General features: G+C 39.7%; 7 protein-coding genes and 2 pseudogenes across 9 annotated transcripts; 6 read left to right on the top strand and 3 right to left on the bottom strand.

The window, feature by feature from the left end:
- Nucleotides 1-1,224: 1,224 nt before the first annotated feature.
- On the top strand, nucleotides 1,225-2,694 carry LOC108837367 (AP-1 complex subunit sigma-1). Its single transcript, XM_018610423.2, has 6 exons — nucleotides 1,225-1,370; nucleotides 1,669-1,755; nucleotides 1,832-2,032; nucleotides 2,118-2,153; nucleotides 2,253-2,339; nucleotides 2,452-2,694. The coding sequence occupies exons 1-6, from the start codon at nucleotides 1,368-1,370 to the stop codon at nucleotides 2,521-2,523; spliced, it is 486 nt and encodes a 161-aa protein (XP_018465925.1). The 5' UTR covers nucleotides 1,225-1,367; the 3' UTR covers nucleotides 2,524-2,694.
- Nucleotides 2,695-2,840: 146 nt separating this feature from the next.
- On the top strand, nucleotides 2,841-6,069 carry LOC108820010 (putative F-box/LRR-repeat protein At3g18150). 2 transcript variants are annotated; one of them, XM_057003726.1, is made up of 3 exons: nucleotides 2,841-3,719; nucleotides 5,367-5,577; nucleotides 5,657-6,069. In XM_057003726.1, exons 1-3 carry the CDS (start codon nucleotides 2,841-2,843, stop codon nucleotides 5,875-5,877), a joined length of 1,311 nt encoding a protein of 436 aa, XP_056859706.1. In that variant the 3' UTR covers nucleotides 5,878-6,069. The 2 variants fall into 2 exon arrangements, with proteins under 2 accessions (XP_056859706.1, XP_056859705.1); XM_057003725.1 differs by having other exon boundaries at nucleotides 5,367-5,540; nucleotides 5,648-6,066.
- LOC130508296 (uncharacterized) lies at nucleotides 3,839-5,106 on the bottom strand. The gene is made up of 2 exons (XM_057003727.1): nucleotides 4,584-5,106; nucleotides 3,839-4,503 (listed from the first exon to the last, which is right to left on the bottom strand). Exons 1-2 carry the CDS (start codon nucleotides 4,954-4,956, stop codon nucleotides 4,409-4,411), a joined length of 468 nt encoding a protein of 155 aa, XP_056859707.1. The 5' UTR covers nucleotides 4,957-5,106; the 3' UTR covers nucleotides 3,839-4,408.
- A 229-nt stretch (nucleotides 6,070-6,298) lies between the features above and the next one.
- LOC108839146 (putative F-box/LRR-repeat protein At3g18150) lies at nucleotides 6,299-8,062 on the top strand (annotated as a pseudogene).
- Nucleotides 8,063-8,445: 383 nt separating this feature from the next.
- On the top strand, nucleotides 8,446-9,952 carry LOC130508725 (putative F-box/LRR-repeat protein At3g18150; the record flags this gene model as incomplete). Its single annotated transcript, XM_057004376.1, has 3 exons — nucleotides 8,446-9,288; nucleotides 9,370-9,543; nucleotides 9,638-9,952. Coding segments are annotated over 3 exons (1,290 nt in total), but the record flags the coding sequence as incomplete, so codon positions are not given.
- Nucleotides 9,953-11,349: 1,397 nt separating this feature from the next.
- On the top strand, nucleotides 11,350-13,301 carry LOC130508295 (putative F-box/LRR-repeat protein At3g18150). The gene is made up of 3 exons (XM_057003724.1): nucleotides 11,350-12,378; nucleotides 12,604-12,777; nucleotides 12,884-13,301. Exons 1-3 carry the CDS (start codon nucleotides 11,476-11,478, stop codon nucleotides 13,142-13,144), a joined length of 1,338 nt encoding a protein of 445 aa, XP_056859704.1. The 5' UTR covers nucleotides 11,350-11,475; the 3' UTR covers nucleotides 13,145-13,301.
- Nucleotides 12,762-14,914, bottom strand: LOC108842094 (tetraketide alpha-pyrone reductase 1-like; annotated as a pseudogene).
- Nucleotides 14,915-15,044: 130 nt separating this feature from the next.
- Nucleotides 15,045-18,115, bottom strand: LOC130508294 (chloride channel protein CLC-e-like). 2 transcript variants are annotated; one of them, XM_057003723.1, is made up of 6 exons: nucleotides 17,384-18,115; nucleotides 17,089-17,289; nucleotides 16,551-17,014; nucleotides 15,930-16,451; nucleotides 15,624-15,829; nucleotides 15,045-15,520 (listed from the first exon to the last, which is right to left on the bottom strand). In XM_057003723.1, the coding sequence occupies exons 1-6, from the start codon at nucleotides 18,057-18,059 to the stop codon at nucleotides 15,490-15,492; spliced, it is 2,100 nt and encodes a 699-aa protein (XP_056859703.1). In that variant the 5' UTR covers nucleotides 18,060-18,115; the 3' UTR covers nucleotides 15,045-15,489. The 2 variants fall into 2 exon arrangements, with proteins under 2 accessions (XP_056859703.1, XP_056859702.1); XM_057003722.1 differs by having other exon boundaries at nucleotides 15,624-15,832; nucleotides 17,384-18,111.
- Nucleotides 18,116-18,392: 277 nt separating this feature from the next.
- LOC108816258 (ankyrin repeat domain-containing protein 2A) lies at nucleotides 18,393-20,735 on the top strand. Its single transcript, XM_018588835.2, has 9 exons — nucleotides 18,393-18,493; nucleotides 18,586-18,642; nucleotides 18,740-18,894; nucleotides 18,976-19,200; nucleotides 19,302-19,450; nucleotides 19,567-19,726; nucleotides 19,991-20,083; nucleotides 20,208-20,347; nucleotides 20,451-20,735. Exons 2-9 carry the CDS (start codon nucleotides 18,603-18,605, stop codon nucleotides 20,548-20,550), a joined length of 1,062 nt encoding a protein of 353 aa, XP_018444337.2. The 5' UTR covers nucleotides 18,393-18,493; nucleotides 18,586-18,602; the 3' UTR covers nucleotides 20,551-20,735.
- The last annotated feature ends 3,068 nt before the right edge of the window (nucleotides 20,736-23,803 follow it).

The raw sequence follows: 23,803 nt of genomic DNA, 5'->3' as shown, positions 1-23,803 counted from the left end.
TGATTACTGGTATAAGATGTTCTAATTTTTGTGTTTGCAGGCAAGACATTTAGTACAGTATATAATATGTTGGTCATAAATTCGAACTTCCACTGTCTGGCAAAGGAGGGTAAAGAATATTTGGGGAGAAGAACTAAAACCCTACTTTCTATGATGTCAACTCCAAATACACATTGTAACTTGAGCCCCCTAAAAAGAAAAGAGAAACCTGCATGCAGCGAATATATCTTCTCTCTAGAGAGTGTACTTTCAACTAAACATATACTGTACTACTCTACAAGCTTATGTGAGAGAGACTTGTGCACATAACTTCATAATATATAGTCCATTAATCCTTTCTCTGTTTTAGTTTCTATCAAGAATAGCGAGTTGTATTGTACATATGCTACATAAACACTTATGATACATTTGTAAGTATATATATATATATTATATATATATAATGAGGATTACTTGTATATTTACTTCACATTGTACACAGTTCTAAGCAGGGGCGAAGCCAAGACATTAACCATGGTGGCATGAGTCCACATACTTTTATTAATATTAATTTGCGTGTAAAATTTCACAGAAATCAGCTAGATGAGGTGGTCTAGTGTTGTGCACCCCTTGATGTCTAGAAAATCAATCTAGATTCGTCACTGGTTCTAAGATTAAGGAAGATATTCTCTTTTCTCATTTCTCCTAATAGTTTCAAGAGTTCTATCCATTGTTTGTGTTAATATCTTCTATAGGCTTGCCTTTGCATATTAAGCACGTTAATATATACACACACAAATATAAAAGCAATTTGATATTAAGACCTATATAAAACTCGAAAATATATATCAAGATCCTTGCGTATGTGACTGTGAACCATTTTATTTCGAAACATCAGTGATTATTTTCCCTGAAAAAAGAAACATCAGTGATTATTTATGTCAAGATTCGCTTCGACTATATATGTGATCCATATGAACCTATTCTATTTGTAAGGAAACCCAAAATTAAAATTATTTTCTAAATGATTGACATTTTCTTTGTTTACCAGCGATGAAGAAGTAGTAGAACTTGTTATTAATTCAGATTATAATGAATTAGAAAATTTTCATGTTTGTTGTTATGCAATGGAGGAGTAATAATGTATGTATTAATTTGATCATGAATCAAACAAAAATGATTGTACATACATACATCAAGAGTCCGGATCGCGGACCATGGATCCGACCCGAAATGCATTCCACTTAGAATAACCTTAAATGACAATTATATCCCCATAGCACTCGACCTGTTTGAACAGAGAACAGAGGACCGGACCGGACCGGATCGGATCATTCATCAGCGTATTCGTCTTCTTTCGCTGTCATCCGTCTTCGAATTACGAAATCATGGTAAAAGATCTGCACTTTTTTACAATCACTTTGTTCCTCGAATCGTTTATTAGCTTTTGATCCGACGATTGTCTGATGTCATAACTTTATTCTGCTTTGGATCTCTGAGAATTGCATAATTTACTTCAAAGTCTGTACCTTTATATGAAAATTGTTGATATTTCCTCATATGCTTAGCTTCTGGGTTTGATTTCGTCTGCTCGATCCTCCTTGATTACTTTAATCATTTATTTGGATCAAATGAACAATCAAAGGTGAAATCTTTTGGTGTAATGTTTGTGTGTGTTTGTTTTCGCAGATACATTTCGTGCTTCTTGTAAGCCGCCAAGGAAAAGTTAGGCTCACCAAATGGTACTCCCCTTATACGCAGAAGGAAAGATCTAAGGTAACAGGGGTTCTTTAAATTAGTCTCTGATGCATTCATCTTAAAAACATTGGAAAAATATGATGTTTTGGTGTAGGTTATACGTGAGCTCAGTGGAGTGATTCTGAATCGAGGTCCCAAGCTCTGCAATTTCGTTGAGTGGAGAGGCTACAAAGTCGTCTACAAAAGATACGCGAGTCTCTACTTCTGTATGTGTATTGATGCGGAGGATAACGAGCTGGAGGTCCTCGAGATCATTCATCACTACGTTGAGATTCTCGACCGCTATTTCGGAAGTGTGAGTCAGTTACAAAAAAATCACCTACGTTGGCATATAACCTCTGCTTCCACTTCTTATGAGTTTTAATCTTTGGTCTTTTCAGGTGTGTGAACTCGATTTGATTTTTAACTTCCACAAGGTGAATTAAATACTATTTACCACAAACACTCCACTACTCTGTCATTACTACTCAACACTTGGTTTCTTAATTCGCTGACACTTTCTGTTACTTCCTTAGGCGTATTACATATTGGATGAACTTTTGATTGCCGGGGAGCTCCAGGAGTCAAGCAAGAAGACTGTAGCCAGGATTATATCTGCTCAGGTAACCTGTCTTTCTAATTCTTTTTTGTAAAACAACATGGACATGACAAGATTAGTCTTGTATTGGATTTGTCTCGACATATAATATTCTCTGTCTGTTTTGTTTCTTGAAGGATCAAATGGTGGAAGCGGCAAAAGAGGAAGCTGGTTCCATAAGCAATATCATCGCTCAGGCTACTAAATAGTTTCTTTCACTCTTCTACTTGCGTCTTCCATACATGTGTTCCTGCGCCCCTGGCTGCTAAGTTAAATGTTCTGACAATCTTTTTTTTTTTATATCTCCTAATGACTGAAGAAGTGTGGATGTGAGAATATGTTTTTGATCGAATAAGTGTTTATTTTTTTTTATAAATTTAACAAAAAAAAAAGAGTTTGTTTTATAAGATACGTAGTATTTTGGGCCTCATAACTGTAGACAAGAGCTAATAGGATGCGTGTTTTAAAAAGATGTTTTGTAATAAACATAGTAAAACCCTAAGAGAACCGCAAGTTATAGTTTGATATGGCGGACGTGAGCGCCACCGCCGCTAGAAGAGTCCGTAGCCGCCACTGCCACGGTGGTGATGGTGCTGTTGTAGACACAATCAGCGGTCTACCTGATGTGATCCTCCAACATATCTTCACCTATATTCCAACCAAATACGCCATCAGAACTTCTCTCTTGTCAAAACGGTGGAGACGTGTATGGTGTGACACACCTTCCCTCTCCTTCAACAGCTCTATACTTAACGACGATTGGATTAACCAAACACCAACCGGCTACACCGCTCCCAAGATGATGCACTTTCACCTCAAAAGCGACAAGAAGCACGATGCTCCCCACATAGACAAGTGGCTAGAGTTCGTCATGTCCCGGCACGTTGAGAATATGGTCCTGTCTTTCTTGCTTCTCAAGTATAGTTTTCCTGACTTCTTCTACGTCAACCCTTCTCTCAAGCAACTCACCTTAAAGTACTGTGATATGTCTCCTGAGTGCTCAGTGTCTTGGACATCTCTCAAGAAACTGTCCTTGGTTAGATGTAGTGTCTCTGATGAATCTATGGCTAAGATTCTATCTGGCTGTCCCGTTCTCGAGAGCTTAACACTGAATCGCTGCCATGGACTAAGTTATCTTGATCTTAGCAGATCACTGCGTCTGAGAACAGTAGTAGTAGTAGAGCGGAGCAGTTCGGTTACGGGGCCAAAAGTTATTGAGGCACCACATATCCATTATCTCTATTTGAGATACGCTCAGTTCCCATGTACTTTAGTTGATGTCTCGTCTTTAACCGAAGCTGATGTCGACACGAATGAAGTAATAACCTACAGTGATAAGGTGATGAATATGCTAGAAAAGCTACAGCATGTTGAGAAACTTACTTTTGGAGGAAACCTTCTTCAGGTATATATACGTTTTGGCCCCATTCTTGTATTTTTTTTTTTGATCAAACCAACTTGTATTGAACTTAGAAGAGTTTAACCTCCATGAAAGGAGAGTACAACAAAGCTACAAGAGCCAAATAGAGTACGAAACAGCTAAAACATAAGATAAAATGAAAATACAGATCACAACAAGTAAACATTAGAAATCGCATCACAGCAGTTTCATAAGTTTCTTGAAAGATTGCATCTCGTGTAACCCTAAGAGTCACAACCACTGCACTAAAGGCAGGGAAGAGTGTTAGCCGAGAGGAGAATCCTTGCAATACCAGCCACACATGTTCATCCCATCCACTCCATAAATGAAGTATTATTGGGAAAAGAGACTGCTCCAAACAAGAGCCAAGCGGGCAATCAATACCCGCCATAACCATATTCACCAAGTAACACATCCCAATGATTTTCTCTTTCAACTGCCACCAAAAGGAGAAAGACACATACGCTGCACCACAAACCAGGTTGAATACAATAATAGGACTGCATACTGCAGTGAAGAGTTGTATAACCACAACATAAAAACCACTAGGAGACACAAAGATAAAGCCAAAGGACACTGAGTCCATCAGTACATTACCAACTAAAGCCGGAATCACCAACACATCTAGCATTGCATCCCATTCAAAAGAATAAGGATGACCAGAGAGCAAGGAGCTAAGGTGAACCTGGACGTCTATAAGCGGATGGATAAAAGGAAGGCTTGAATAAGATCTGTGAGAAGACCATTTCCGAGCTGATAAAGATGCAACCTGTATACCACAGGAAAAGAACGCTTGATACAACCTGTATACCACAGGAAAAGAACGCCAGTAGACAAAGATAATGTCACCAGTGAACACAAGAGCAACAGCACCATCACTGAGCTTACTTGAATCCCTTGAAAGATTAAACATATAATCTAGGATTTGAGTAACTTGTGGAGAAGAGCTGGAGAAATTAACGAAGATTCTAAGAAGAACGAGGCTGACGGAGGCGTCTGGTGGATCTGGAGGTTCTGGTGGCTTGACGGGAGGGAGTTTCAACCGGAAAGTGCTTGGACGTGGCGGATCTGGAGGAGGCCTGGGCTGTGAAGGAAGTGGAAGAGCTGTCACCAACATCTTAACGGAGGAGGAGCAAGGCTGCATCAAGCAAAGGAACAACGGCGGCGGCGGATCTGGAGGAGGCCTGAGACAAGACGGAGAAGTAGTCATCATCTTGGCCATGGAGAGAAACAGAGCTGATTCAGAGAGAGGAGGGAAGAGCGGCGTGGTTGGAGCTGGGAAGATCCATCGGAACGGCGCCTTGGTATGCGGGCTTGAGAGAGTTTCTCTCTAGGGCGAACTCTAATGACTCCACCACTTATTTCACATTAGCCCCATTCTTGTATATTTTCTAATCAGGACCCAATTCTAGGGGTTTGAAATATTTCTTAAGAATTTTAGTAAAATTTGTTTTTTTTCCATTATTATAAATATGTCTATGCAAAAAAACTTCAAAAATTTTAGGGTCCAAAGTCAATGTCTCTAATTGCCTTGGAAAATTGATTTCATAAACTTTTTGTCGGTGGATTCATTAGTTTGCATTAGGCTTTTGTTTTCTTGTAAGATTTCTGATCAATGATTCTTTGTGTTAGGTTTTATCTGTTGCCCAGCTTCGTGGTGTTCCTTTTCCAATGTTTGAGGTCAAAGCATTGACACTTAAGACAAGGATCTTTCATTATGTTATTCCTGGCATAAAAGGGGTGTTACAAAACTCGCATGATTTAAAGAAGCTAACAGTACACACAATCCATTGCAAAACCAAACCGGTATATATCTATCTTACGATAAACCTCTTTATATATCGTTTGACGTTCTAACTATCATCGGAATATATCCAAAAACCCCATATGTTTTTATTTTTCTTGCTTTACAGGCAAAACAGCTTGTCTCTTCAATATGGCTCAGTTGTCCCGGAGATCAAAAGATGCGGTCCGTAGGGATATTAAGGCAAAGCGCTTGACTTCACTCGTCGTACTTGTGCTTAAAAACACAAAGACATTAGAGAACATGTTCCTAGTCTTGGACAAGCAATACCATAAGTTCAAAAAGATGATTCAAAAACTTTCTCGTTACAACAAAGTCTCCATTGCCTTAGCAAATTAGACTCATGGTGAATCATAGGGTTTAGTTCCTGATGAACTTTTATTTTATGTATTGGATCAATTGTGATTATCTATTCATGGCTTTTCTTTAACACTCTATCCTCTCTACTCTCTAGAGAAGAGCGTGCTACTTAACATAAATTATAGAATTACACATAGTTATTCAAATGTATAAAATATCAAAATATTAATTTAACTAGGTGTCATCGAACATCTCTTCAAGGGACTTGAATTTGAGCCCGAGACTCTTTATCTTCGAAGTGTCAAAGTCGTAATGCAGCCTGTTTAGCTTCTCAAACCTGTATTTATTGAAAGAGAAGATTATTTCATCGTATATTTGTGTTTTTCTCCACATAAAAGAGCTTACTTTTATAAGACACACCTTCTCTTTTGGGCCGAGTTATTGTCGGTAACAGCCAATAGGATGCGTGCTTTAAAAGCTGTTCTGTAAAAGAGTAAACCCTAAAGATGCCAAAAAGACTAAACCCTAAGAGATCTCAAGTTATTGTTGAAATGGCGGAAGAGAGCGCCACCGCCGCTAGAAGAGTCCGTAGCCGCCGCTCCCACGGTGGTGATCGCCGGCTTAGAGTGAAAGGAGATACAATCAGCCGTCTACCTGATGTGATCCTTCAACATATCCTCACTTTTATTCCAACCAAATACTCCATCAGAACTTCACTCTTGTCAAAGCGATGGAGAAATGTATGGTGTGACACACCTTCCCTCTCATTCAACAGCTCTACACTTAACAACGCTTGGATTAACCAAACCCCAGCTTTCTACACCGCTCCCAAGATGATGCACTTTCACCTCGAAAGCGCCAAGAAGCACGATGTTCCCCACATCGACAAGTGGCTAGAGCTCATCATGTCCCGGCGCGTGGAGAATATGTCCCTGTCTTTCTGGCTTGAAGAGTATAGTTTTCCTGATTTCTTCTACGTTAGCTCCTCTCTCAAGCAACTCACCTTAAAATACTGTGATATGTCTCCCGAATGCTCCGTGTCTTGGACATCTCTCAAGAACCTGTCCTTGGTTGAATGTGGTGTCTCTGATGAATCTATGGCTAAGATTCTATCTGGCTGTCCCGTTCTCGAGAGCTTAACATTGAATCGTGCGATGAACTAAGTAATCTTGATCTTAGCAGATCACCGTGTTTGAGAACACTAGTAGTAGAGCGCAACAGTTGGAATACGGGCCAAAAGATATTGACGCACCCCATATACATTATCTCTATTTGAGATACTCTTGGTTCCCATGTACTTTAGTTGATGTCTCGTCTTTAACCGAAGCTAATGTCAACTTTTGCGTTAGCACGAACACGAAAGGAAAAGTAACATCCAGTGATAGTACTTTTCTTCAAGCCGAGGTGATGAATATGCTCGAAAAGCTACAGCATGTAGAGAAGCTTACTTTTGGAACAAACCTTCTCCAGGTATACGATGGCATATTCTCTAATGGCCTAGATCAGTTGGTTTATTAATTAGTTTGCATTAGGCCTATAAGGTTTCTGATCACTGATTCTTTATGTTAGGTTTTATCTTTTGCCGAGCGTCGTGGTGTTCCATTTCCGATGTTCAAGGTCAAATCATTGAAACTTAAGACAAGGATCTTTCAGTATGTTATTCTTGGTCTAAAAAGGGTGTTACAGAACTCATTTAAAGAAGCTAACATTACACACAATCCCTTGCGACATAAAACTGGTATATATCTAACTTTTTTTTTAATATTATTTTGATGTTCTATCTATTATCTGAATCCAAGAACCATAATATATATATATATATATAATATATATATATATTTATTTATTTAATGTTTCTACAGGAAAAGCATCTTTACGACTGTTTGGCATGCCAAGGCTTAAGTGTTCAGTTGTGTCGGAGATCAAAAGTAGCGGTCCATTGGGATGAAGTGTCAAAGCACTTGGCTATGTACGTGGAACTTGTGCTTAAAAACACAGAGACATTAGACAAGATGTTCTTAGTATTGGACGATCGTTACCGTATGTTCAAAAAGATGATTCGAACACTTTCTCGCAACAACAAAGTCTCCATTGCCTTCTCAGAACAGACTAGTGGTGAATCATAGGGTTTAGTCTTTGACTCTTATTGAGTATTGTTACGTTGAATCACTTTTGAAGATCAACTTTTATTTACTTATTTTGGATCAATTAGGATTATACACTCCTGAGTTTTCTTCTTGATATTATTAAAAGATCATTCTTCTTTACTTTTTGTCAACACTTTATTGTGAAGTTAAGAGGCGCAAGATGAGATAAATAGCCTTGCTCAACAAATATTTCATCAAGGGACTTGAACTGGAGCCCGAGACTCTTTACCTTAGAAGTGTCAAAGTCGTAATGCGGTCTATCTTCTGGGCTGAGTCGTATTCTCGGTAAAAGCCTATAGTGATGCGAGTGGTAAAAGCTGTTTTGTAAGAAAAAAAAGGTTACCCTAATAGAGAGTAAACCCTTAAAAAATTGTTAAGTTATTGTTGATATGGCGGAAGAGAGTACACCCGCCGCTAGAAGAGTCCGTAGCCGCTCCCACGGTGGTAGTGACCGTGACCGCGGCTTAAAGGGAAAGGAGATAAAATCAGCGGTCTACCTGATGTGATCCTTCAACATATCTTCGCCTATATTCCAACCAAATACGCCATCAGAACTTCTCTCTTGTCAAAACGGTGGAGGCATGTATGGTGTGATACACCTTCCCTCTCCTTCAACAGCTCTATACTTAACGACGCTTGGATTAACCAAACCCCAACTGGATACACCGCTCCCAGGATGTTGCACTTCCACCTCAAAAGCGACAAGAACCACGATGTTCCCCACATCGACAAGTGGCTAGAGCTCGTCATGTCCAGGCACGTTGAGAATATGGTCCTGTCTTTCTTGCTTGTCAAGTATAGTTTTCCTGACTTCTTCTACGTCGACTCTTCTCTCAAGCAACTCACCTTAAAGTACTGTGATATGTCTTCCAAATGCTCAGTGTCTTGGACATCTCTCAAGAACCTTTCCTTGACTAGATGTAGTGTCTCTGATGAATCTATGGCTAAGATTCTATCTGGTTGTCCCGTTCTCGAGAGCTTAACATTGAATAATTGCCATGAACTAATTTATCTTGATCTAAGCAGATCACTGCGTCTGAGAACAGTAGTAGTAGTAGAGCGGAGCAGTTCGGTTACGGGGCCAAAAGTTATTGAGGCACCACATATCCATTATCTCTATTTGAGATACGCTCAGTTCCCATGTACTTTAGTTGATGTCTCGTCTTTAACCGAAGCTGATGTCAACTTTTGCGTTAGCACGAACACGAACGGAAAAGAAACATCTCTTCAAGACAAGGTGATGAATATGCTAGTAAAGCTACGGCATGTAGAGAAGCTTACTTTTGGAACAAACCTTCTTCAAGTATACTTTTTGGCTCCATTCTTGCATATTCTCTAATGCTATAGGCCTATAAAGTTTCTCATCACTGATTCTTTATGTTAGGTTTTATCTTTTACCGAGCTTCGTGGTGTTCCTTTTCCGATGTTCGAGGTCAAATCATTGAAACTTAAGACAAGGATCTTTCAGTATGTTATTCTTGGTTTAAAAAGGGTGTTACAGAACTCATGTGATTTAAAGAAGCTAACATTACACACAAACAATTGCAGCATCAAACGGGTATATATCTAACCTCTTTTTTTATATTATTTGATGTTCTAAACTATATCATCTGAATCCAAAAACTTATGTTTTTATTTTTCTGTTGTTACAGGTAAAGCATCGTGACAACTGTTTGGCATTGCAAAGCTTCAGTCCGGCTCAGTTGTGTCGGAGATCAAAAGTAGCGGGCCATTGGGATGTAGAGTCAAAGCACTTGGCTATGTTCGTGGAACTTGTGCTTCAAAACACAGAGACATTAGACAAGATGTTCTTAGTATTGGACGATCGTTACCGTAAGTTCAGAAAGATATTCGAGAACTTTCTCACAACAACAAAGTCTCCATTGCCTTTTCAGATCAGATTAGTGGTGAATCATAGGGTTTAGTCTCGAGTCTTGTTGAATATTGTTACGTTGAACCTCTTTTAATGATCAACTTTTATTTATTTTTTATTTTAATTAATTAGGATTATACAATCCTGACTTTTCTTTCTTTACTTAATTAATTAATTAATTAAAAGATCATTCTTCTTTACTTCTGTCAACACTTTACTGATTTATTGTGAAATTAAGAGGTGCAACATGAGATAAATAGCCTTGCTCTACAAATGAGGCAATGCAGTCATCGAACATCTCTTCAAGGGACTTGAGCCTGAGACTCTTTACCTTCGAAGCTTCAAAGTCGTAATGCGGTCTATCTAGTTTCTCAAACCTGGATGTATTCAATGATAAGATTATATCACCGTCTATTTGTTTTCTTTAGTTTAAGTTTAAAAAGGTTTGAGGAAAGGTTAGAAGATGAGTGTCAAACCTCTTTGGGGGTAGGGAGTGATGGGTAACTTGCGGAGAGGAAGGAAACCAGTTCCTCTAGACTGACAACGTTAGAGCTGCAAATGTATCTGCCTTGGGCTGCTTCGTGTTCGAAAACTAGGATGTGGGTTCTTGCCACATCATCGATATGAACGTACCCCATATGTCCATGCCATTGAAACTTCTCTGTTCTAGAAAGCTAAAATTACACACAATCCATTGCAAAACCAAACCGGTATATATCTATCTTACCCTAAAGCTCTTTTAATTTATATTACTTCATGTTCTAACTATCATCGAATCCAGGAATCATATGTTTTTATTCTTTTTCTGTTTTTACAGACAGAGCATATTGACAACTGTTTGGCATTGGAAAGCATCAGTCTGGCTCAGTTGTGTCGGAGATCAAAAGATGCGGTCCATTGGGATGTAGAGTCAACGCATATTTGGCTTTGTTCGTGGAACTTGTGCTTAAAAACACAACGACATTGAAGAAGATGTTCTTAGTATTGGACAACTAATTCCATATGTTCAAAAAGATGATTCAAAAACTTTATCGTTACAACAAAGTCTCCATTGCCTAGGCAAATTAGACGTGTGGTGAACCACAGGGTTTAGTCTCTTAAAAAATATTTTTAGTTACAACGAACCTCGTTTGAACATTCAAGATAAAACTTTTATTTATGTTTTTGGATCAATTATGATTATTTATTCATGGCTGTTCTTTCGTATAAGATCCTTCTTCTTTACCTTAAGTCTACACTTTTACCTTAAGATCCTTCTTCTTTACCTTAAGATAATCCTTCTTCTTCTTTTTGGATCAAGAGGAAAACAACACGAGATAAATAGCCTTGCTCAACAAATGAGGCAATGCAGTGAAAGAACATCTCTTCAAAAGGCTTGAACTTGAGCCCGAGACTCTCTATCTTCGAAGTGTCAAAGACATAATGCAGCCTGTTTAGCTTCTCAACCCCGTATGTATTGAAAGAGCTTATTTTATAAGGTACACCTTCTCTTATGGGCCGAGTAATTGTCGGTAACAGCCAATAGGATGCGTGCTTTAGAAGCTATTTTGTAGAAAAGGTAAACCCTAAAGCTGCCAAAAATAGTAAACCGTAAGAAAATCGCAAGTTATTGTTGAAATGAAGGAAGAGAGAGCCACCGCCTCTAGAAGAGTCCGTAGCCGGCGATCCCACGGTGGTGATCGCCGGCTTAAAGTGAAAGGAGAAACAATAAGCGGTCTACCTGATGTGATCCTCCAACATATCCTCACCTATATTCCAACCAAATACGCAATCAGAACTTCGCTCTTGTCAAAACGATGGAGGAATGTATGGTGTGATACACCTTCCCTCTCCTTCAACAGCTCTGAACTTAACAACGCTTGGATTAATCAAACCCCAGCTTTCTACACCGCTCCCAAGATGATGCACTTTCACCTCGAAAGCGACAAGAAAGACGATATTCCCCACATAGACAAGTGGCTAGAGTTCGTCATGTCCCGGCGCGTGGAGAATATGTCCCTGTCTTTCTGGCTTGCAGAGTATAATATTCCTGAGTTCTTCTATGTTAGCTCCTCTCTCAAGCAACTCACCTTAAAGTTCTGTGGTATGTCTCCCAAATGCTCAGTGTCTTGGACATCTCTCAAGAACCTTTCCTTGACTAGATGTAGTGTCTCTGATGAATCTATGGCTAAGATTCTATCTGGTTGTCCCGTTCTCGAGAGCTTAACATTGAATCGTTGCGATAAACTAAGTAATCTTGATCTTAGCAGATCACCGTGTTTGAGAACACTAGTAGTAGAGCGCAACAGTTGGAATACGGGGCCAAAAGATATTGACGCACCCCATATACATTATCTCTATTTGAGATACTCTTGGTTCCCATGTACTTTAGTTGATGTCTCGTCTTTAACCGAAGCTAATGTCAACATTTGCACGAATGAACTACCCTACAAAGTGGGTTCTCTTCAACCCACGGTGATGAATACGCTAGAAAAGCTACAGCATGTTGAGAAACTTACTTTTGGAGGAAACCTTCTTCAGGTATATATACTTTTTGGCCCCATTCTTGTATATTTTCTAATCAGGACCCGATTCTAGGGGTTTGAAATATTTCTTAAGAATTTCAGTTACAGAAAAAAAAAAAATTCTTCATGATTTAAGGGTCTATGTCTATGCAAAAACCCTCAAAAAGTTTGTCGATTCATTAGTTTCCAATAGGCTTTGTTTTTTCTTATAAAGTTTCTGATCGATGATTCTTTGTGTTAGGTTTTATCTGTTGCCCAGCATCGTGGTGTTCCTTTTCCAATGTTCAAGGTCAAAGCTTTGACACTTGGGACAAGGATCTTTCGTTATGTTATCCCTGGCATAAAAATGTTGTTACAAAACTCGCATGATTTAAAGAAGCTAACAGTACACACAATTCATTGCGACATCGAACTGGTATATATCTATCTTACCCATAACCTCTTTTAATTTAATATTATTTTGATGTTCTAACTATCATCTGAACCCAAGAACCATATGTTTTTTTTTTCTTGTTTTACAGGCAAAGCGTCTTGACCACATCTTGTCATCAGGCTTCAATAAGGCGCTGTTGTGTCTGAGATCAGAAGATGCTGTCCATTGGAATGTTAAGTCAAAGCACCTGCCTTTGTTCGTCGAACTTGTGCTTAAAAACACAAAAACATTAGACAAGATGTTCTTAGTATTGGACCATCGTTACCGTATGTTTAGAAAGATTATTCGAACACTTTCTCGCAACGACAAAATCTCCATTGTCGTCTCAGAACAGACTAGTGGTGAATAATAAGGTTTAGTCTTTGAATCTTAAAGTTTATTGTTACGTTTGAATTTTTTAAAGTTTAACTTTTATTTATTTATTTTGGATCAATTAGGATTATACAATCCTGACTTTTCTTTCTCGATATTAATTATTATAATTCTTCTTTACCTTTGTCAACACTTTACTGGTTTATTGTGAATTGTTAAGAGGAACAACATGAGATAAATAGCCTTTCTCTGCAAATGAGGCAATGCAGTCATCGAACATCTCTTCAAGAGACTTGAACTTGAGTCCGAGACTCTTTATCTTCGAAGTGTCAAAGTCGTAACGCAGTCTGTTTAGCTTCTCAAACCTGAATGTACTAAAAGAGAAGATTATTTGACCGTCTAGTTGGTTGCTTTATTGTCAAGGATAAAAAGGTGTCACAAGATCAATGTCAAACCTCTTAGGGATAGGGAGCGATGGGTAACGTGCGGAGAGGAAGGACACCAGTTCCTCTAGACTAACAACGTTAGAGCTGCAAATGTATCTGCCTTGGGCTGCTTCGTGCTCGAAAACGAGTATGTGGGGTCTTGCCACATCATCGATATGAACATACCCCATTTGTCCATGCCATTGAAATTTCTCTGTTTCTCCTGTTGTGCTATGTAACAAGTTACAAGCATTTTGCAACAGAGGACAAGGGAGCTATTTGATGATGTTATCTACCTTTCAGCAATCCAAGGACATCAGATGCTGTAGAGCAAAGATCAGGAGGTAGGCTGGGTCCAACGAGGAAAGATGGTAGAACAGTGACGAGGTCAATACCTTTTTCTTCACAGAATTTCCATGCAGCTTGCTCGGCTAATGTCTTTGATAATGCATACCAGACCTAATATGATTAAGATATTGTGATCTCGGCTCTTTGTTTGTATAGAAGGCTATTCAAACCTGAAAACGCTTGCAGAGTTCAACAGAGGTCCAAACTGATTCGTCAAGAGGGATATTGGGATCAAAATCATCTCTGATCCTGACTGCTGAGGAAGAAGAGGTGAAGACCACACGCTTCAAGGACTGATTCTTCCCGCATGATCTCAGTACATTCAGTGTGCCCTCTATACCTGGTTTCAAAATCTCCTCCTACCAGATCACAAGAAAGTGTTAAAAAAAGAAATTCTATAAAATGAATACACAAAGATTAGGTAGTGGGATCATGCCTCAGGATTAGAGGTAGGTTTGAGAACAGGAGAAGCAGTATGGAAAACTCCTTGGCATCCCATTATAGCGTTATCAAAACTTCCATCTTCCACTAAATCTGCCTTCACCAACCTTAGTCTCTCCTTTGCCCCTTCCAACTTCCAAAGGTGGCGCGTGTTTCTTCTCATTTCCTGCCACAACAGGGAAACTAACTGAGTCTCACTTCGGCTTACCTTTAAAGCAATGACAGGCAACCGAAACAAAGCAAGATGGATAGAGAAACCTGGATCTCTGACTGTTCCAATCACTTCAAGGAGAAGCCTCTTCACAAGCCAAGAAGCTAAGAAGCCTGAAGCTCCAGTAACACAAAAAATTCCTTTTGGTTGATCCATTCTCTGGTTGGTAACGATGGAATCACACCCGAATTGTTATATAGCATGTGCATCCATGCGTGTTAGCTATATGATGCTTAAGGTAAGTATTGATTAGGTAGGTCATTTAACTCATGTGGGTGTGCCTATCCATCACCTAAAGCTGCTTTTACTACGATTGTTCAACCACCACAATGGCCTGGCTGCTATTTTCTCTATGAAACAAATTCTCCATGTTCACGATTGTTTAGACAGCTAAAGAGACCATGATTAAGGAAAATTCAACGTTGGATTTCAAGAAAAATCCAGAGATTCATATTCTTCACAAAAGAGAAACGGAAAAGAAAACACTTATGATTGTTGACACTTTCACAGCCTTCAAGTAGTCAAAACTTTCTCACTATGATATAAGCGAAGTAGCAATTTACAAAATATACAAAATTGAGAAAGGTACAGCGACTTTCCGTACAAAATATGATGGAATAGTAATGAATCACCTGAGCATAGTATGTTTGGTTACAATGTTGAAGATATTTTTAGTATCACGTTCCATGCTTGTATTCCATTAGGGTTGCTCAACATCTGAAGCTGGAAATGGAGCTTCCACCATCTCAACCAACAGATGGAGAAGACGAACTTCTTCTAAACATGCTGCACATCCAACTCTTCCCCACCCACACCCCCCCCCCCCCCCCCCCCCCAAGGTATGTTAATACAAGGAACAAAAAATGGTCTCCAGCTTCAGAGGAGAAAAATATTGAAACCATCCAGGTCAGCACAAGAAAAGTTACAAAGTAAACCGTTTATGGATGGAGAATTGACTCAGAAGAGGAACATTCTGGTTGATAGAGCTCTGCCAGATCAAAGCAAAAAAAAAAAGTTAGAAATACTAGTATCATCTCCAGTGAAGCATCTACGCAGGGGAAAAGCAAAAATGAATATAGATGTAGGCATACCGGCGGGTTACAGAGATACATTCTATATCTAGGACCCCAACAGGGTGTATTCTGCGAGAATCACTGCCTCCTGAAACGACTGGAAGATGAGATATTTCATGCTTGTTCATGATTGTTTGGGCAGCGAGAAGATCCATATCAGGTGTCACAGTCCACGGCACTTTACATCTTCCTCCGCTCATTGAACATATTTCACTAACAAAAATCTCCTAAACCAAAGCAGTGGTTCAATTGTCTGATCAGGTTACCGCAAGAGAGATACTGTATTCAGATGTTGAAGCAAGAACAGAGTATTTTAATTCATACCTTGGGTGCTTTGCTTCCTTCTTTTCTTGATTTGCTGTATTCCAGAATGTCTGAAAGTGTAAGTAGACCGAGAAAAAGATTGTCAGGATCAACAATCAGCGCACAGGATTGTTTCTCTATCAGCATACGAGTTATTGCTTCTTCCAGAGAAGTGCTCATCATAACTGTAGCAAATCTTGTTCGCATGGCTTCTGAAACGAAGATAGTTCTTTGTAGCTCCTCAGTTTGGATGCTTGAATCATCTATGCAAAGAGAACTTTCAACTTCACAAAGGTTATTCGTTGACGATCCATCATCTGGCGACGCCAGAGACTGTACAGCTTCTTGGCTGTTTCTTATCCTAGTTTCTTTTGTCTCTCTTGTTTCTTGTCTCTTTGATTGTCCAGATGTAATCCATGAAGACATACCTACAGCTCCCAGAAGGGGTAACACTATACGATAGTCCTGTGTAAGTTCAAACAGCAATAGTACCGATGTAAGAGGAACTTGACAAACCCCCGCAAGTGTAGCAGCCATTCCAACCTGTAAAAAACATCAGACGAACAGAATCATTAGCAATGAAGCTAAGGCAAAAAAAAAACAAGAGACTCTGAAAAAACATTGACCATGTAAGAACAGTACCAGACCATAAGCTTGTGGAGATGCCACTTCTAGGATAGAGAGATGGATTCCAGGATTCTGAGCCAAGGCAATGCCAATAAACTTCCCATAGGCCATTCCTGCTGCCCCACCAATAAACAGAGAAGGCGCATAGTATCCTCCCACCAATCCAGAAGCTCGGCACAATGCTGTTGCAGCTATCTTGACAGCAACCAGCTGAAGCAAAAGATCAGCCGAAAGGCCCTTCACAAAAGGACGAGACTCCAACAAAATATCCACGTTCTCGAAACCCCAGTACAAGACTTCAGGGTATACCAAAGCTATGATACCAACAGTTAAGCCACCCATTACAGGAAACACAGCCTTTGGTATCCCAGCGTCCTTGTTAAGACTGTCAACAGCAGATGTCATGGAAGATGTGCATCGAGATAACGCCAACGAGACCAAACCACACAGAGCTCCCAATAAAAGATAGAGTGGAAGTTCTGCAAATCAGTGAAAGTTTCGTTTAGGTTCTGTCTTTGCATAAAAGGAGAAGGATGGGGAAGTGTTACATTACCTCCAGGAGAGCGGAAGTCATAGTCAGGAACCTTAAACGCAGGTTCAGATCCGAGTCCGATTTCAGACACAACAGAAGCAATAACAGCACTAAGAATAACCATTGAGGTAGAGTTTGGAAGTGATGTAGATGAATCACTTGATGAAGGCCACAAAACGGATTCAACTGCAAAGAAGCATCCAGCAACAGCTGCATTGAACCCTGTAAACATGAAAGTATTATATAAGAGAACCATCTTTTTCTCTGCTTATCAAAGTCAATTCTCAGCTCCTAACTCAAAATTCATGAAACAAACCAGAAGAGATTCCAGAAGCTGAGCCAGCGGCAACAAGCGAGAGCCCAGTCCGAGGACTCTTATTAAACACAGAGTTCACTCCTCTCGCTATCGACGCTCCAATCTCAACGCTAGGACCTTCAGGACCCAGCGAGTTCCCCGTTCCGAGCGTCACACACGCGGCAACAGCCTTAAGGAAGGGACGCAGCACCGCCTTCACAGCGGAGGTATCATCAGAATCCTCCTCAGCAGCAGATTCACGAAGCTGGTTAAGGACGCTGACCAACAAACCTCCGAGAGTCGGGACGAGGATGACGCGCAACCATACGGAGCCGATCGGCGCGTCTCTAAGCCACGAAGCTCCGCGATCGGGTATCCCGTCCCACGAGAAGTCACGTAGCGAGTGGACGCAGTTGTTGAAGAGAACCACGCTTATTCCGGTGAGTACTCCGACGAGACAGGCCGACGCTATCGCGAGCTCCTGCGACGGAGGCTGATCGTCGTCCTGATCAGTCTTCCGCTTCGCCGCCGGAGAACGCGGGAAAATTCTGCCGGCGGTAGCGACGGAACGGAATGAATACGGAGAAGGGAGGAGATCGAAGCGAAAAGGAGCGTTGGTTTCGCGATTCGGAGAGAATCTCCGGGAAGGGAAGTGAGATCGGAGAGCAGCACAGAGTAGAGGCGTGGCTGCTGCCATGAACGGCCTGCAGCTTCCGAGTGGTGACGTGTGTTTTATCCATTAACTGATAATTGGATCTTAACGGATCATAAATCTGACGTGGCTCAGCCTCCTCCATACTCCTCCAGACAAGTCAGCTTATTAGTTCCGGTTCACATCACTGTTCAAAACTTTGGTTTAATCGAAATTTACCGTGATCCAGTGGTTGTGAAGAAGACTGGGCCCAAATAGCATAGACATTTGGGCCTACACTTATTTTTATTATATAATAAAAAAAGCTTTAGGTACGTACTTCAATGAAAACCAGTGGCTGTTGTTTCTTCCCAATCCAATCCATTACACAGCTGATAAATCATTTTATCAGTATATAAATAAAATATTAAAAATAAATTTAATTATCTGTTATTTTCGGCTTTTCTTGTGCTGTTGCCACCACAACGTTGTCTTCTCGGGTTTAACTCTCGTCTCTTTGATTGGTCTCGCCTCCTTGTCTAAATCTTTGTTTCTGAATAATCTATTGTGTTTTTTCTTCTTCTTCTTCTAGGGTTTAAGTTTGATCTAATGGCTTCGAATCCAGAGAAAAACCCGCTGATTCCTTCAGGTAACATTTGTTTTTCTTCGTATATATAAAATCTCATGTTGAATTGAACCGTATCTAGTCAGATTTTGTGATTTTGGTTATCGTTGTTATTCTGTAGATGAGAAAACCGAATCGAAGGAGGAGAGCAAGAGTCCTAAACCGGAATCAGCAGCAGCAGCATCAGCAGCATCTGGGAGTTCACCTTCATCACCTAACCCTCCTGGCTTGAATTTCAATGCTTTTGATTTCTCAAACATGGCTAGTATCCTCAACGTACGTGTCTGCTCTTTGAAACAGTTTTATTTTTTATTTTCTAGGTGGAGCTTTTTCTACTGATGGTTTTTTTTTTTGAAGGATCCAAGCATCAGAGAATTGGCGGAGCAGATTGCTAAAGATCCTGCCTTTAACCAGTTGGCTGAGCAGCTTCAGAGATCTATCCCAAACGCAGCTGAGGGAGGAGCAGGAGGAGGAGGTTTCCCTAACATTGATCCACAACAGTATGTCAGCACAATGGAACAGGTTATGCATAACCCCGAGTTTCAGACCATGGCTGAGCGACTTGGTAACGCCTTGGTCAAGGTGAATACGGAAAACGCATATATATATATATATATATTCTGGACTTTGGTTTAATATTGAGGCATGGCTTTGGATAAATATTTTTTTTCTTTTGCCTTCAGGATCCACAAATGTCTCCCTTTTTGGATGCTTTCTCAAACCCTGAAACAGCTGAGAACTTTACTGAGCGTATGGCACGGTTGAAAGAAGATCCAGAGTTGAAACCTATACTTGATGAGATTGATGCTGGTGGTCCTTCTGCCATGATGAAGTCAGTGTTTCTTTTCGTTTTCATTGAAATTGTAAAACTTCCTTCTTCTGCTTGTTGTTGTTTGTGCTTATGTAGGAAGACTTTTTTTCTTTTTTTTTTGGTTATCTGGTAATTAGGTACTGGAATGATAAAGATGTACTGAAAAAGCTTGGTGAAGCAATGGGTATGCCTGTTGTTGGCTTGCCTGACCAGACGCCTTCAGCTGAACCCGAGGTGGCTGAAGAAGAAGAAGAAGAGTCTATTGTTCATCAAACGGCCAGTCTTGGTGATGTTGAGGTTAGACTGCTTCCTACTTTGTTACTTATGCTTTTGACCATTTTAGGATGGTATCATTAATTTTTGCTTGAGTAGTAGGTCTATTGTTCATTAACGTTCTTATGCTTTTGACCATTTTGGGATTTTATCATTAATGTTTGCTTGAGTATTAGGTCTATTGTTCATTAACGTTCTTATGCTTTTGACCTTTTTGGGATTTTATCATTATTAATGTTTGCTTGTGTATTAGGTATATTTGTTCATTAACGTTTTTAATTCATTTAGGGTTTGAAAACCGCTTTGGAATCTGGTGGTAACAAAGATGAAGAAGATTCTGAAGGAAGGACAGCACTGCATTTTGCGTGTGGATACGGCGAGGTATGCAATTCTTTTATTATCACTTCAGGGAAAGTTAACATTCGGTCACTTCTATGCTTGGCGTTTTGTTTAAAACTGTCGACTTGAATCCGAGATTGACCACCCTGTTGTTTCCTTGCCGCAGTTAAAATGTGCTCAAGTTCTTATCGATGCTGGAGCAAGTGTTAACGCTGTTGACAAAAACAAGAACACACCTCTGCATTACGCTGCTGGTTACGGGAGGAAAGATTGTGTTAGCCTTCTCCTTGAGAATGGTGCAGCAGTGTAAGCCCTTAGAACACAGCACTTATATAGAGAGAGGACTTCATATTGAAAAAGTTCTTCAAGACTTGAGTTATATGACGCTTTTCTGTGTATGTGGTTGCAGGACTCTGCAAAACCTAGACGAGAAGACACCCATTGATGTGGCTAAGCTCAATAACCAGCTCGAGGTGGTGAAGCTGCTCGAGAAAGATGCTTTCCTCTGAGCGTGGGTCAAAAAGGAAACTCTATTATCTTTGAAGGATTTGTCTTGTGTTGCGTCGTGAACCATTTGACAGACTTTTGTATGACCTCTTTTCGGTTTCATTTGTGTTTTATTAGTCTCAAATTAAAATTTGTGATGATTTTGATTTTCATTTAAAGTCAATAAAAAAAAAAAAGATCACTCTGATGTTTTGTGTTGGAGCTAAGGCATCGTTGAGTGTGTTGTGCTACATAGCTTTGTAGTTAGTTGATATCACTTAATTGCTTCGTCCTCACTCTGTTTAGCTATGTGTGGAGAGCATTAATAGTACTAATCAGAGTGAGGTTTGATCCTTATCCCCTAGCTAGTTTAAAGACTTGCAGTTAGGTAAAAGCTGTTGCAGTTAGGTAAATAGCTAGATTAAGGACTTGCAGTTAGGGTTGAGTACGTGTATTTGTTCAAAAGCTGTTGCTGTAATGGTAAAAGGTAAAAGTCATCTATTTCTAGAAATCTATAAGACAATAGACCGGTCTGATCTTGAAGTCGAGCCACTTGAAGGTACGCATCATAGCTTCGAGAAACTTTTGAATTTATGGTCACAGGTTATTAAGAGTGCTTTGAAATTTTTATGTGATGTCAGAAAGAGATGTGAAGTGTGAAGGGGTATTCATTCTGAACAGATGACGTTGCTTCTCTAAAGTAAAGCAATGCATGCGACCACCAAAAGAGAATCTCCTATTAAGAAGAGGATATAAAAAGATTCGTCAAATTTTATCATTGTGCGATGAGAGTGACGATAAATGTAAAAATAATAAATGCTTACATCAAACATTATAGTCTATGACTTGAATAGTTGAATTGAATCTCTCGACTTTTTTTTTTTTTGGTCAAACTTCAATTTTATAGATTCTTACTCTCCAAGAATGGAGAAAGTGTTCATACAACATGAAAACAAAGCCATCCAGGCTAAACAAACACCAATTACAAAGAAGCAAATACAACATAGAAGGATAGGGGCATACAAAACGCTTAAACAGCAAATGAAGTCGAGAAGTCCTCTAATCTCAACGACCATCGAGCTGTAAAGTGAGAAGAAGCCTTGGAAAATAGAGATCACGATCAGTGATATAAATTCCGAGAATGAAGCAGCAACAAGTGCACAATCAACAATCTTTAACATGGCTACAAAGCCTTTGATTAGAACTTCAGTGTTAGAAGTATCTCTAATCTTCAACATAACTCTCCCTGCAACGAAACAACATAAAGTAGATGATGACATTGGGAGAGAAACAAACTCCATAACGGAGGATACCGGACAATAAACGTCCAAGAAGACTCGCTTCTCATGATGAATGGATATGTGAGACATCAGTCCATTAAGCTGCCACAACTGAAAAGACTTGAATACCACACTGAAGGGACTGCATACTGCAGTAAAGAGACTGCATACTGCAGTAAAGGAAGGCACCAAGGCAGGAAATAGAAACAGACCATAAGACATTTCAAGATACCAAACCCAAGATATCAACTCATCAACCACTGTTAACATTAAGTTAAATAATCTATGTGATGAAACCTGGATTAATGGATGAGGAAGAGAGGCAGAGCTGGTGATGGGGATCGAGCAACCCATTGTTGAATCAACAGACACCATGACAAGCATAATGAACGGGCGTACGAAATCGCACCAGCAAAGAGCCACACTACAATCTGTAGGGTACCACCATTTGGAGACAAAGCTTGTGTCACCAACATACACAACATAAGCTGCTTCATCACAGAACACAAAAGCCATATTCAACAAACAAGATTTCAGATCTGGAGCTTTTGAAACCGGTTGAGAATAGACGCAAGATGTATCGAAGAGCAGAAGAAAAACGGGGCTGCAAGGTATGTCAGGAGGATCTGGTGGTTCTGGCGGAGAGAGAGCTTCAATGGGCGGTTCTGGCGGAGAGAGAGCTTCAAGCGGTGGTTCTGGCGGTACAAAAGGAGGCGTACGCGACGGCGGATTGGAAGGAGGACGGAACCACGACTGAGACGACGGATGAAAACACGATGGAGGAAGCGGCGGACGGATCTGCGACGGAGTAGACGGCGGATGGATCTGCGACGGAGGAGACGACGGACGGGACCACGACGGAGAAGACGACATCACTAACAGAGCCATGAGAAGAGTGAGCTGCTTCATATGATGGAAGGCTGAGCAGTTGAGCTGAAGTTGCAGAGATCCATGGAGGCGGCACCTTGGGGACTGGACCAGAGAGAGTTTCACATGACCAATTAGTTAAACCGGATACAGCTGTTAGCTAAGCAAAGAATATAATACGAATCTCTCGACTTTATAGCTACAAAAACAAACAAAATCTTCGGCAGTGTATCTTCTTGTGTCGGCCGTTTATCTTTTTGTTTTTGATTTTGTGTTTGACTTTTCCAATGCAAAGTACACGAATAAAAATCAAAGATGAACTTCTTTAACAGAATTCAAGCATCTTTTCAAGTATAATATAACATTATTTCATTAGACCACATACAAACATATCCATTCGAATCAATGTTTTAGTAGCAATTTTGCAATATATATATTTTTATAGAACGAACAGCCAACTAAAAATCAAAGATGAACTTCTTTAACAGAATTCAAGCATCTTTTCAAGTATAATATAACATTATTTCATTAGACCACATACAAACATATCCATTCGAATCAATGTTTCAGTAGCAATTTTGCAATATATATATTTTTATAGAACGAACAGCCAACTAGTTTGAAAAGAAAAAAGAATGTTGAATTGGGTAATATCTTAATAAATTCCTTAGCATTGGCTAAAAGCTGAATTTTCAACTTACAAAAGCATAAAAAGGTAGTGTGTCCATTATGGCCGTTAGATTATCTTCCTTTTTCTATGTTTTTGTAGAGTGTTTCTTTTCGAGGAGGGTTTCTTGTATCATTTGTTAGTTTGTAAAACAAATGTTTTGCATAGGTGTTAGCGTTCTTATTGTTTTTTTTTTTTGACAAAAAGCGTTCTTATTGTTCCGACCAAGATTTCACCATGTATAGTTTAACCGCACCGCTTCACTATAACAGAAAATAATTGACATCGCCATGAAATATAGCACAACTTGCTTTTCCTAATACTATAACACAACTTGCAATACTAAAACACAAGCACGCATATAAAAGAAACTTCCGCTAATTTTTAAAAATATTTGAATATTGACCAGTCTTCTGTCATGTTTAGAATTCTTTATCTATCCCAAGTGCCTGAGAGCATCAT

The sequence above is a fragment of the Raphanus sativus genome, chromosome 2 (genome assembly GCF_000801105.2).
Source record: "Raphanus sativus cultivar WK10039 chromosome 2, ASM80110v3, whole genome shotgun sequence".
Taxonomy (NCBI): domain Eukaryota; kingdom Viridiplantae; phylum Streptophyta; class Magnoliopsida; order Brassicales; family Brassicaceae; genus Raphanus; species Raphanus sativus.
Note: the sequence above shows the minus strand (reverse complement) of the source record. Positions and strands in the feature narration are given on the sequence as shown.